We start from the raw sequence: 14,424 nt of genomic DNA on the forward strand, positions 1-14,424 counted from the left end.
TTCCTCTGCACATTTTCTTCTGCATGCTTTGAGAGGAAGTCAAACCATTCTTGAGTCAGGAGTCTCCCACTTCCTCTTCCTTTGCTCCTTTACTACTTCCAGCTTAAACTACAAGGCCCTTTTTGTCAGCCCTTCTAATCACACCAAATTCTTTATGCCAGGTCAAGATCTATGTTTGAAGATTGTTAAAAGTGACCCCTGGACTCAGCTTATATGGCTTTCGTTTTCATTTACTTCCAAAGAGCAAAGAATTCCTGCCAATGCTACATGAGATAAGAATGCAAATGAGTGGATGCTGTTCTGCAGGTCCTCTTTAGTTCCTCAGGATGCTGAGTTATAGTAATAAAAATTCCTGTGCAAAATGAGAAAACCACCTGTTGGTAGAACAAGGAAACTGTATGCTTGTAAACTTGGACTCCAAGTCTACCTACTCCTATGAGGGGAAGTTCTTTCTGCACCATCTTACACCATTGTTACATGCTCTGTGTTCCATTTTGTTTCCATCATTAGGGTCTCTGGCTGACCTGGCTATGGTCTGCCATATAAAACTGCTCCTTTCAACCTACATTTTCTCCTTAAGTGATCTCATTAGTCAATATGGTTGTGACCCTGAGAGATGAATGAAAATATTATGTTTTAAAAATATTTAGTTTTCTTTATCTGAAAACAAGGGCAATAGATAGTAGCTTCAGTAATTCGTTCCTATGATAAAACAAAAAGTACGCAGATAGGTATGGCTTTTTAAATGAAAAGAGATAGATATATGTTTATATCGAAATAAAATCATGAAAAATTATAGTTTGACAGGTGGTAATTGATTTTTTTTTTTCTGGTATCCTCCATATCCATGAATTGTAGTAAACATAACCTTGGCAATTGTAGGGTATAGTTGGAGGCTTTGGAGGAATACAACATCATCAATTTATACTTAATAGTACCAACACCAAATTCATTTTTTTCAAATGTTGTTTATTTGCTCTCCTTTACTTGTATTTTGACTACTCAAATAGATAATTTTAATTTCTTGATGAAATTTGAAATATCATTTCAGAAAAATGTTGTATCAAATAATAAACAACCAGGTAACAATATGAAAAAGGATCTCACTATGTCTTACAAATAAAATAACAAAAAATAAAACTATTAAATTTTAATCTTGACAGTTTTTTACATCTCCATAAGTGTTTTTATTTAATCAAAGTATCCTTTTCAGACATCTTAAAATTATTTTTATGAGTTTATGATCACACATGGGATGAATTTTAAGATCCAGAAATATCCTTTACTTACATTGTTTTGTTTTCTAAAACTCTCTTCTAGGTCTACTTGAAGATTTTTTTCTTCGTTAAGGTTCAAATGGTGGTACTTAAAATAATGTTAACAATTACAACAGACCCAATCACAGACAATACCAGGGTAGAAATATTAACTCCAGAATTATGACTTTTATCAGTAGTAGGAGTAGGAGTAGGAATAGGAGTAGGAGTAGGGGTAGGGGTAGGAGTAGGAGTAGGAGTAGGGGTAGGAGTAGGGGTAGGGGTAGGGGTAGGAGTAGGAGTAGGAGTAGGGGTAGGAGTAGGAGTAGGAGAAATGTCATCAAGATGTGCTTGAGGGATAAACAAAGCTACTTGTGCAATGTTGGATACTTTTGATGTCAAATTGCTTTTATCTATGCTTTTAATGGCAATAAATATGTGAGTTGCATTTTCTTCTGAGATATTCCCTGGTTTAAATGCAAAGATTTCCTTGGAATTGGCCTCCTTTGGTGACAGATCAGTAGTATTTACTTGAAGAGCATCATCAAAACTGTCTCTTAGATCAAGAATACTTCCACTTATTTTTATGATATAATGTTGAGCTGAGAAAAAAAGTTACATGTAGTTTAGAGACTGGAGCATAGCATATTCATTCCTTTTTTTAATTCTCAAAAATGTCTAGTTATACAAAGCAGATACTCAGATCAAAAACCTTACTCATTTTTTAATAAAAGCTGAATTCTGATCTTAAGCTCTGCAAACTGCTACCTTCTTTGTATGAAAAGTAGGACCACGTTAAAATGTGTCATTTTATTGGTTAAAAAATATCAGGTTATGAAATTAATACTTTGCTAGGCTGTCAATATAAAACCATTCTCCCCTCGCCCGCCCTTACACCCTTGTTTTTGCAATTAGCGCCTTTCACTTAAGCCAAAATCATGTGACACTTCGTCCTTACCTTTCCCAACATCAAAATTATCTCCTGGTGCTGTCCATGTAAGAATAATCTCATCCTCCTGAAGTGTGGCATCAAGGTCTGTGATTTGACTTGGTGGATGTAGGTCATCCAAGAGATATTCTGGACGTGGGACTTGTGACACCACAAATGCACCTCCAGACACTGTTCGGCTGAAATCCTCCAAGGTGGTCTGAGTATCCTCATCAATTTCAGGTCTTGGTGGGTTTGCTTCAATTTCTCCTGCATTAAACATTTCCTGGTTTATAATGGGCAAAACTGCTGGTATTTTTTATAATTCAGGGAATCACCTTCTTCACCCCACTTGTCTTTTCCTTTTAATAAATATATATACAGTCACATTTTTACTAAGTTTTGTGACAATCATAAGCATCCAATTGGTGAGAGAATTCTTTCTTTGGTAGGATATTGTAGGACAGAGTCAGATAACACATTGCTTTAGAATTAAACCTACACTGGATGAGAGAAATATTATATAATTCAATATGTGCCTTTTTAAAAAAGGAATTGCTTTACCTCTTGAATTATCAGCACTCTGGGAATATATCTGGGGAAATCATTGCCAGTTCTCCTCCACCCACTTGTGCTAGGTCCCTCCCTCCATGCTGCAAGTGCTAAGGAATAATTCTTCTGTTGTATCCCAATTGCTAGTAGAAAGCCCCTAAAAGTCACAAGGGACCAGATAAAAGAAAGCTAGCAAAGAATGCATTCTTAATTCTTACATCACTTTACTATACACATTGTTTTTTTTTTTTTTTTTTCTTTTTGACTTACTAAAATTCCAAATGAATGTTTACTCTTACAGCATATGTAATCTGAAGGATCTGCACTGGCTTGTGCTTAGGTTCATAAACTGACCTGTTTCCTTCATCTTGAGCTGAAAGTTGGGCATATTATTGCTGATATACATAAGATGTTCCAAACTAACACAATAATAACTGATGTTTTTGAGTGAGATCATGTCTTTTGCAGGAACATGGATGGAGCTGGAGGCGATTATCCTCAGCAAACTAATGCAAGAACAGAAAACCAAAATACTGTGTGTTCTCACTTATAAGTGGGCGTTAAATGATGAGAATTCATGGACACAGAGGGTAACAACAGACACTGAGTCCTACTTGAGGGTGGAGGTTGGGAGGAGGGAGAGGAGCAGAAAAAATAACTATTGGATACTAGGTTTAGTACCTGGGTGACAAAATAATCTGTACAACAAACCCCCATGACACGAGTTTACCTATATAACAAACCTGCACATGTACCCCCAAACCTAAATTGAAAGTTTAAAAAACAATAATAACTGACCTTTTTTGAGTGCTTGAGTGCTTACTAGGTGCTAGACATTGTACCAAAGCTTAGATTAATTTAGAGGCAAATCCTAGTATGACTGAGAACTTTATTCCATAAATGGGAAAAGCTATATTTTGAGTTGTGATCAACCTGTTTGAAGCCTCAATTATATAAAATCACCAATATTATTCAAACTATCACTGGATTATAAATATTATGAGTTACTCACCGTTCACTACCCAGCCTGGTATATATGCGGCTCTATTCAGTGGAGGCTGCAAGCTTAGCCTGGCAGTGTTTGCTCCTCCATGAGCCCATACTTTTAAGCTGTAGCTGCCATTTTCTGTATATGCTGTAAAATACCTGGAGTAGACCCCATCATTCTTGAAAGAATCAGCGCCTTGTTATAGAAATGAAGGAATAAAGTATTATAAAGGGAAATGTATGCATTTTCAAAGAGAAGCAATTGGCCTCTACAAGGATATCCTCTAGGTTAGGCTTAATATTTTGAGATTGACCCTTTGGAGAATATTTCCATTATGTTCTGCCAAAACAATATATTGTAGAATTGATACCTTTGAGTTATTTTGATATCTATTAGGTCTATATAACATACACACACACACACATTGATATTTATGTATGCATAATAAATGCCTAAATACTTCACCTTCCCATCCTTATTAATTCATATACAGAGTATTACACATAGTACTCTTACAATTTCTCCACCACTGTTTGCTTTCAGCTTGCTTTCTCTAACTCTAAACACATTAATTATGTCATTTCTCTTTTTAAATCAAAAGGGTCTCTATTAAGGAAAAATCCTATCTTTGTGTAGGATTTAATTCTCACAACAGTCAACTAAAATTACTAAATTTGGTGATTTTTAGAGATACACATTTCCCAGATTTCATAGGGAAAGGTCCCAGCATTCTGTATTCTTACAAGCCCTCGAGATAACTCCTTTGCACACTAAAGTTTGTCTGCAAACTAAAGACATTTGCAGACTAAAGAATGTCTGCTCTATGTCATTGTTAATCACCAATACCATCTCAGGTAAAGGCACTCCAAATTAGCAAATTTCCCCAATTACCTAAATGGTCATCTAGCAAAATGTTAAGAAGGGAAACATGGTGCATATAAGTTTTAATGTAGTATAGATTTGTAGAAAGGGGAAAAAGAGGCAAGGAATAGTTGTGGAAATATTGATATATCTGAAGAAGACATTGAGGTACACAAAAGAACAATTTCACCTTCTCAGTTTTTTTCAGGGGCAACTCTAGTTGAAGATATGATTATAAAATGATTGAATAAGTTACATTGCAAAATGCACTGATGGAAAATTTTGTTAATTCGAGTGCCTATCAATATAGTTATTTCCTTGCTTATTAACCTCTTAACAGAAGCTTCTGTTCCTAGAACAATCCAGAATCTAGGGAAAGGGTCTTTAGGTATCACCCATCTGTGCAGACCATGGAGATAGAGAATGGCCAACATTGCATCTTGATTCCTACCAGCCAGACCTGGTATCTGATGCCCCAGTGATGAATCTTCCTCTCTCGTGGCAGTGCTAGCTGCCCCTGGGTCCCAGTTCTCAGGACTATATTTATACTGTGTTCCAGCTGTTGAGGATTACTCCTACTTTATTTTCCTGCCAGAGACCCAAGTTCTACCATTTAATCGCATCTAGTTTGCTTGTGCTTCATCCTCTCTAGCCAGACTTTCTTGATGCTGTCCTCAGTCTCCTGAATGAGACCTTTCTAATTGGTGACAGACATTGGTTGCCTGGATGATAAACAATAATGATGACAAAAAATTACATGTATGGCCAGGCATGGTGGCTCGCTTCTGTAATCCCAGCACTTTGGGAGGCTGGGGTGGGAGGATACCTTAAGCCTAGGAGTTTGAGACCAGCTGAGGCAAGATAGTGAGACCTTTTCTCTTTTGCAGACCTTTTCTTTACAAAAAAAATTTAAAGATTAGCTGAGCATGGTGGCACACACCTGTGTCCCAGCTACTTGGGATGCTGAGATGGGAAGATTGCTGGAGCCTAGGAGGCAGAGGCTTCAGTGAGCTGAAATGGTGCTACTGAACTCCATCCAGCCTGTGCGACAGAGTGAGACCTCATCTCAAAAAAACAAAAAACAAACAAAAAAATTGAACAAGCAAAAATGTTTTTATTTTTATTTGTCGGGTATTTTTGTTGTTACTGAGATGGAGTCTCTCTCTGTTGCCCAGGCTGGAATGCGGTGTTATGATCTTGGTTCACTGCAACCTCCACCTCACAGGTTCAAGTGATCCTCCGACCTCAGCCTCCCAAGTAGCTGGGTTTACAAGTGTGTGCCACCACACCTGGCTAATTTTTTGTACTTTTAGTAGAAAAGAGGTTTCACCATGTTTGCCAGACTGGTCTTGAACTTCTGACCTCAAGTGATCTGCCCACTTTGGCCTCCCAAAGTGCTAGGATTACATACCTGAGCCACTGTGCTCAGCCCCAAAACATTGATTGAGTGTTTACCACATGCAAGACATTTGCTAGGCACTCTGTAGGTTTTACCTAGATAAAATTTCCTGCTGGTCCTGCTGTTCCTCCTTAATCTGCATCAATTCTGTTGTCTGTCTTACTGCCCCACAATGCCACAGGGACTCACAACATGCTGAATTAGGAAAATATTGGCTTATTCATAAAAACCTGTGAATTACCTGCACCATTATCCAAAAGTTCCAAAACTTCTGTACGTCCACTCTGTGATTCAATGACAGCAGTCACATTGGCTCCAAGAACAGGTACAAACCCTTGTCGAATTTCTGCATAAACAATCATTGGGCTGGGGAAACTGTTTATGTCCTTATTCATTTTAGCATTCAATGTGATTGGAGGCACAGAAGAATTTGCTGCTCGAGAGGTTACTGTAATAGTTAATGTTTCTGGGTTTGCTTTGGCTTGAAGACTGTATGCCCAAGTGCCCACCTAAAAATTTCAACCGAAATATAGTAAGTATCCAAAGTCAAGCTACTTTCTATATTTCCATTATGTAATTCTAAATAAATTATATAATGGGGAGTAGAATAAAGAGGTTTTTAAGGATGTTGAGGATAAACGGGTAAGGGCTGAGGCAGTTCAGACAGGGCATGCCAAGTGGTATCATTCATGATGTGTACACTTTGCTACATCTCAACTGGAAAAAAATAAATTTTAGAAGGTTTGCCTTGGTTTTGACCTTAGAGTCCACAGATTTATCAATCCTGGTAGGGTGAAAAAGGAAGGACCCTGTAGCTCTCTACCCACCAATTTGCATAGACTCTTCCTACATTTCCTTCTTAAAATTCTTCTCAGACTGTCTTGACTACCTTTTCTTCCTTCTTCTTGATACGTAAGTTCTTTTTTTCCTTTTTCCTACCATCATAATTTTAAGAACACAGGCATAGAAAGTACATACTATTTTATCTTAATTTCAAAGTTGATACAACCTTTGGTACTCACATTTATGACATTAAACAATTTATGTTCAGTTTTTTAAAAATGTTGACAGGAAGTCTAAAAGCTGATTGCTTACCTTTGCAGTTCCTGGAATACTGAGATAGGCCATTTTGGAAGTTTCATCCACTGTGAAATTTTCCATGATTGTTCCGTTGGGATCCCAGAGAGAAATACTGGGAGGCAGACTGTTCCATGTGATGAGAAATAATGTGTCCTTTCCCACTGTACTGTCAATTATGACAGTGTCGTTCATCCAGGGATTACTGTTCAGTGTTAATCCCTTACTTTCAAGCTGTTTAAATAGATTTCAAAATTAATTGAAAAGACAGTAATTTTATGCTTTTTAAAGACAGTTTTTAATTTCTGGCCTGAGAACAAGCTTATAAATGGCAAACCACCTTAGACTTGTGATCTCTCTGCAAGCTGGTGATGATATGACAGTTATCAATTAAAAAGTGAGGAAGTAAGAGACTTAGAGCAGAAGCATGGGTTTTACAGTCATGAATATGACCTTACTGTTTTTTTCCCGGTTGTCTTGGCAAGCATTCATGGATATTTTCCTGATATGGAATTTTGAAATAATTTTTTCACACAGATAGAGGGAGTAGCACTGGACAGTAAATATATTCAACAGAGTGCAAACTGATACATAAAGGTTGAAATCTCGAGAAGAGAGGAAATTGAAGATAGAACTTTTTTTTGAGAAGAGCTTTAAAGAAAGCTTTTCAACTTTTTGTTGATAGCTCTTAGTCCAGGAGAGCCAACCATTTTTGTTTAGTTACTTATTTTTTAAAGTGACAAAGAAATATGCATATATTGTGGAATGGTTAAATCAAGTGGATTAACATATGCATTACCTCACGTACTCATTTTTTTGTGTGTGTGTGGTGAGAATGCATAAAATCCACTTAGTGATTTTCAAATATACAATACATTGTTGTTAACTACAGTTGCTATATTGTATAGCGGGTTTCTTGGTGTTCCTACTATCCATTTAAAATAAACAGAACACAAAATAGTATCTTCAGAATCAGTTCTCTCTCCTTGTCAATTTCAGTCACTGTAATTATCATTTTCTCAGTCAACGATGATGGCAACCTCAGAAATGACCTTTATTATCCTCCAGCTTATTCTCTACACAGTAGCAGGCTATATCTCACACCAATTTTTAACTTGTTTGCAGGATATATCTGTAGACCAGATGTGCAAAGCAATCTGCACATACTGTAAGCTCACATCCTATAACTTCCGTTCCTTTCATTGTTGAGAAGTAGAGGAAAATAGGTTTGTTTAGGGATCATGGCAAGTTTTAATATAGGCAGTGAATTGATGAGCTGGAAAACACAAGACAGAAATCTTGATATAAAGTGACATGACATAGACATGTAGGAAAGAAGACAAACATTTTTGTAAAATATATTTTGAGAGTAACTGGCTATATTCACATGGGACGTGAAGAAAGAAGAATCAAAGTTTACTCACAGTTTTTGAATCTAAGTAACAGAAAATGGTGGTGCTATTAAGACTCAGATGAGCAAAAGTGTTAAGTTCAGAAGACAGGTGAATAAAACAAAAAGCCACTGAAAAAAGTGGTTGAAGAGGTGACAGAAGCCCTATGTTTGTAGCTAGACAATGATTATTCACACCTTCTTTCTCCTACTTAATTTATTTCCAAGATACACTCCTTCCATTTCCCAACCAGGTTCTTGAGTTCATGTGTCTAAATCTATTTCATAGAAGTTTAGTATGGGGAAAGCTTCAAGCATGAACTTTTAAAATGCATTCATTGAAAAATGGGTGCTTTATTTTGGAAAAGGTCCATTTTTGGTGAAATATTTGACATTACTACATTGTAACGTCATTTCTTAACCAGACCTGTGGCAATAAGAAAAGAAACAGTATGTCTGCTATTTCACCATTTATTTTACTTTTATTTCACCAATTAATTTGGCTATAGCTAAAGGGTAATTTCTATTTAAGATTAAAGTTTAGATTTTAATTAAAAATTTACTTTGAGAAAAATATGAAACTCAAAATTTATAACCACCAAATTGTTTTTTCTTTGTTATGGCAAAGGTGAACATGAAAACCCAAAGAACGAGAACTCTGACCTGAAGGGACTTCTGGGAGAGTTCAGTATTTCCTGATGTAAGGGCCCCAAAAGCATCAATGAGGCCATTGTTCTGGGCTTTATCCGAAGCATAAAAATGACGTCCTCCTAAAATGTAAATGCATTAATTAGACTGCTTTCTAGAAAATAAATATGTATATTTTAGTGATTATTAAGGTAATAGTTAAAATCATAGTTTCAGTATGTGTTATTAAAATAGACCACAAGCACATAGTTGTATAGATTAATTCTGAAATGCTCATTTTAAAATGTCATAACTAGGGAATGAAAGCTACCATAATACCTCATTATCAAAATCTTAGCTAGCTAAAATGCATGATAATTATAGAATATGAAAGATGTTACAATTCCATGTATTAAAGCTCACAAACTTTACACAGCCCTTTTAGAGAATCTTTTATTTCTAACAAAATTGACTTTCAGATATTTCAGCCAGTGTAGGTTTGTGAAATCTTTTGTTAAAAGATTGTTAATCTTTTATTTTAGTTCTAACAAAGTTGACTTTCAGATATTTCAGCCAGCGTAGACCAAAATCAGAAAATTAGAAAGATGAAAGAGCTGCTATATTTAGGTATCCTCACAATAATTGGCAATGAGGAGATAGAAAAATGGAAAGCAAGAGCAATAAATCCAAAAAAGTACTACTTTTAAGGAGCTACTTGGAATAGAAATAAATTTTACAATGGCCATGAAAGGACTTTGAAATGATGTGACTTTGCATAACTAAGCATTAAAAAGCAAGCATATATTTAGTACCGTTAGAAGCCAATTCAACAGAATTTATACTCATGTCATAAATCATATATTCTCTACTAAGTTTAAGAAGGTATTGGAAACACGTAATCCATTTTCATCACGTCTGTGTGTCTGAAATAACAGCTACCATAGTTAATGTTTACATAAAAACTTTGTTATTTAGATCTTTTCAGCCTGAGTTTCTGTTCATCACATACACCCACCCCACAGCTTATGCTCTGGTCTCACGGAGTTTTCACCATTCCCTCCATGTGCCTTGCACTGTCACCCCAACATGATGTTTTTTGCTCACGACTTGACCATCTTTTCTTAGCCCCTTTTTCTTCCCAGAGAAATTCAACACCTTGTTCAAAGCCCAGCTCAGAATTCAGCTAGTTTCTCATGCTTCCATTCGCTGGCTCTATACAACTCTAATAAAGCTAATGGCTTCCTCTGCTCACATAGAACTTTATTTTTCTATATTCCTCCTGTTATGAAGGAATGTTATCTGATTATGTTATTTCATTAACAGTTTTATTTGTCTCTCCAGCCAACTGGACTCCAAGTGCCACGAGAACAGAGATTGGGTCTGGTCCCCAGCTTCAGTACCTTCAGGGCAGAAACTCAAGAGAAGTTGTTGAACTGTCAGCCTTTACATGTATGCATTGCTATTGAAGGCCTGGAATAAATGGAACATGTTTTACCTGTTATCTTGCTCATCTCTATTACTGCTTTATCAGCAGCTGTTCCCAAAGCAATAAAATGAACAATGGCCCCACTTCGTTTCACTTCATCAATACAAGAACTTGCAGTGTAGTCCTCCCCATCAGTCAGCAGCACTACTTCAGATCCATCGAGGTGGGGGCTTAGCTCTCCAATGACCTGAAAACATAATTCAGAGCACAGTTACCAACAGGCATTCCTAGATCAAATAGACAAATGGGAAATCAGAAAAAAATTACAAAGAGAATAAACACAAGTTATGCAGAATAGAAGAGATAGCCTCTATTTTAAAATAAAGAATTTTCAATCAACAATCCTTGGGGGATGTTAAACATGAAAATTTTTTTTAACTCCCAGCTGCAGGTAGTATTTATTCAAATGAATTCAGTGGGACCAGGCTTTGGAAAATCATCTAGACTAAATGACAATAATATCTCAACCTGGGAAACTCAGGTCAACCCGATACCAAAGGTATAATCACAGTATATGACATTAAATAGTGTTCTGCTTTCTTTGACTGGACTACCTTCTGACAGACAAGGCTTCAGTTTCTGAAGTCTCTTGCACTTAAAGCTAGATGCATTAAGAATCCACTTCAACATTTTAAAAATTAGTAAACCCTCAGTATGCTTATAAAGAAAAAATATAGAAAGTTCTAAGCATGCGGCCTTGTTATGCAACTTTCATTTACTTCTGATAATAACTGGCACAGAACTAAGCATATTGGTGATGCTCAAAGAATATATTAAAATTATATTTATTACGTTCAATTTGTAACTTGAATCCTTTTCCTAAATGCCAAACAGTTTGAAACTCATAGTTTTGAAACTAGATGCCTGTAAAAGAGGATAAAGAGAACTTAGCCCAGGATGACAACTATATTTCATTTTCTTTGACAGTTTTAATTGGTGGTGGCATCTTGGAGCACCATTTTGAGACCTTGAGTCCAGGCCAAGAGGTGAAAAATAACAGATTATCAGTGACTTTCTTTGGCATGGAGTGGAGGTGTGTGTGCAGATTTGCAGAAGAGGGTTTGGAATGTAGAAATCACTTGAAAGTTGGTATCAGGGAACAAATTGACCACCCTTATTTCAATTTTGCATGTTTTGAAGCAAAGAGTGACTAATGCACATATTGCAATATATGGGAAATATTCTCTGACATGCACTGAAACCAAACAGAAAGATAGGAAAATGCTTTATACATTTATGGCATTGGTAGCATCTCTATCACACTTCTCCCATGCATTTAAGTATAAAATGAAGATCCAAAGATGAAACAGAGTTCTCTCTTTCACCTCTCCTTTTCTTGCATGAGATTATTTACCAAGTATTTACAATGTGCCAGTCACTGTGCGGGGGATTCAGTAGCAACTACATTCGTACATTCATATATTAATAAATAATTGGGTTCAATGTAACAATGTTTATGGAGCTCTGTGTCAGAGACTGAGGAGATCTAGAGATGAACAACAAAGACAAAACTAATATGTATTTACCACAGAATATTCTATAGTTCCAGAGAAATTACAATGTACTGTTACAATTTACCGAACATTTGCTTTGTATTAACCATGTTTTATACATTGTATAATTTGATCCAACTCCAGGCTCCCAAAATGTCTTCCTATTACCACTTTTACTGCCTACAATTTATTTTATTCAGGGCAATTGTAATCATCTTCCTGGAACATAAATTGATTATCAAATTCTGATACTTTAAACTCTTCAAGAGCTTTTCGTTGTGCTTAAAACAAAATACAAACCTCATATTTTTTGAAGTTTTCTAAGATCTGTCATTGTCTACCTCTCCAACCACATTTCATACCCCCTCATTTGCCAAACTCCAGTGCCACTAGCTTCTATAATTTCTTAGAATAATCTAGTTTTTTCTCACCTTTTTCTAAGGAACTTTTGTACTTTCTTTTCTATCTGAACCACTGGCTTCTTCTCATCCTTCAAATCAGAGCTTAAATGTTACTTTTTAGAGAAGGCTCATTGGCCTCCCACCCAAAGTAATTCTCCTTTCCCTATTACTCTGTCCCATTGCCCTGTTTCATTTATTCACAACACTATCTACATAATCTGCAATTCTTGTTTTTATCTATCTATTTATTATCTGTTCCCCACTTATATATACGTACCACAAGAGTCAAAAAGCTTTGCTTGGTGAATAAATTAAAGTATGTTCATATTTTGAATAATATGAATTAAACAATTAAAGAGAATTAAAACAAGAGCAACCCTATGTATCCTATTTTACTGATGAGGTAATTGAGGACTAGAGAGGATAAGAATCATGTTTAGGGTCACAAAGTCGATAAGTGACAATTGTGATTTGAATGTAGGACTTCATGTTACAAACCTAAACTAAAATGTCATGCAATTCATGGAAGAGACACATTCAGTTGGGTTGGGAGTAAAAGGGAAGTTACATGAAGGAGAAAGGATTTTGAAGGATTGGTAGAATTTTAACATGCAGAGATGGGAGAACAGGAAGCATTTTAAGTAGAGGAACTTGCATGGTGCAAAGGTTTTGAGGCTGTTAGTACACAGGCGACTTGGAGAACAATGTGTGTAGTAAGTTGGTTGGAGGATAGAGCATCGAGAGGGGAGAATGGAGTAAATAAGGCAGGAAAGATAAATGATGGCAATTTTACTGGGTGGGGGAGACTTTTTAGTAATATCAGACTGAGAAATTGAAACAATTTTGTAGACTGTGAAGAGACAGTGAAGATTTCTAAACAGTAAAATGACATAATTTATATTAATTGTAAGCTCAAAATGAACATTTGGCTAAAAATAATATTCATAATAATTATACATATATTTACTAATTATTATAAATATATACTTATAATAAATTATATATTTAGTATATATAATATATGAAGTAGATATTTGCTACATAATATAGTAAATATTGTTCTAAGTATGTAAATGTATCATTTCATGTAATCCTTATAATTACTGTATGAGGTAGGCATTCCTATTTCCTATATTGTATACATAAGACGCTGAGAGTCCAAAGAGACTGAAAGGTTAGCCTAAAATTATGTGGTTAGTAAGTAGCACATACAGTACTCTGATGTCAAAGTTCATGCTCTAACTCATATGGCTTACCCTAAATATGACTCACAGTCTTGCTACATCTGCTGTAAGAGGTATAATACATAGTTTGCCCTAGCTGAATGTTATAGAAACTCAAATGCGAACTAGCTTAAAGTGGAATAATACTATACCACCTGTGTCATTGCCCCAAAAGTTGATGACTTTTGCATCCAAGCACACTTATTTAACTAACATTTATGGAGCACTGACTACTGCATGGTAACAAGACAGCAAAGTCCATGACTTCCTTGGGCTTGTAAGTGAGTGGCAAATTGATAGTCATTTATTCACCCATGGGTTGTTCATTCACTGATCCATTAAAACATCAAGAGAACTTTTTTCTATATGTTTAGTCCTGTGCTTCTTAGGATTAATTATGTTAAAATAAGGCAGCAAGTATGTGCAGTAGCACTTAACATGAAAATGTCCTGAAAAGAAACAAAAACCAAAATATATTTGCAGTACAATTTTTACCTGAAATGCGGATTTAATTCCAGAGCAGATGGAAGTTCCTCCCCAAGCCTGTGTAGGTAACCATGCCAAGAGTGTGTTTCTTTCATCACTGCTTATTATTTGGATTGACTTATTTACAATAGTGGCAGTACTATCAAAGTGAACCATCCCCACCCAGGATCCATTTTCAACAATCTGCAGCAGGAAATGTTTTGCTGCTTGATTCATTTGATTTAGGCGGTCATAACTCTAGATCAAAAAGACAAGAA

At 35.9% G+C, this 14,424-nt stretch overlaps 1 protein-coding gene across 1 annotated transcript in view; it reads right to left on the bottom strand.

Annotated features, from left to right (window-relative positions):
* Positions 1–1,352: 1,352 nt before the first annotated feature.
* The window catches only part of CLCA4 (chloride channel accessory 4), a 33,826-nt gene continuing 20,754 nt past the window's right edge, over positions 1,353–14,424 (bottom strand). Inside the window, exons 7-15 of the mRNA XM_038002434.2 lie at positions 14,177–14,404; positions 10,574–10,751; positions 9,115–9,221; positions 7,080–7,295; positions 6,226–6,493; positions 3,749–3,919; positions 2,215–2,454; positions 1,556–1,858; positions 1,353–1,453 (exon numbers count right to left, since the gene is read on the bottom strand). Coding sequence (XP_037858362.1) covers positions 1,353–1,453; positions 1,556–1,858; positions 2,215–2,454; positions 3,749–3,919; positions 6,226–6,493; positions 7,080–7,295; positions 9,115–9,221; positions 10,574–10,751; positions 14,177–14,404 — 1,812 coding nt within the window. The remainder of the gene's footprint in view (positions 1,454–1,555; positions 1,859–2,214; positions 2,455–3,748; positions 3,920–6,225; positions 6,494–7,079; positions 7,296–9,114; positions 9,222–10,573; positions 10,752–14,176; positions 14,405–14,424) is intronic.

The sequence above is a fragment of the Chlorocebus sabaeus genome, chromosome 20 (assembly GCF_047675955.1).
Source record: "Chlorocebus sabaeus isolate Y175 chromosome 20, mChlSab1.0.hap1, whole genome shotgun sequence".
Classification (NCBI taxonomy): domain Eukaryota; kingdom Metazoa; phylum Chordata; class Mammalia; order Primates; family Cercopithecidae; genus Chlorocebus; species Chlorocebus sabaeus.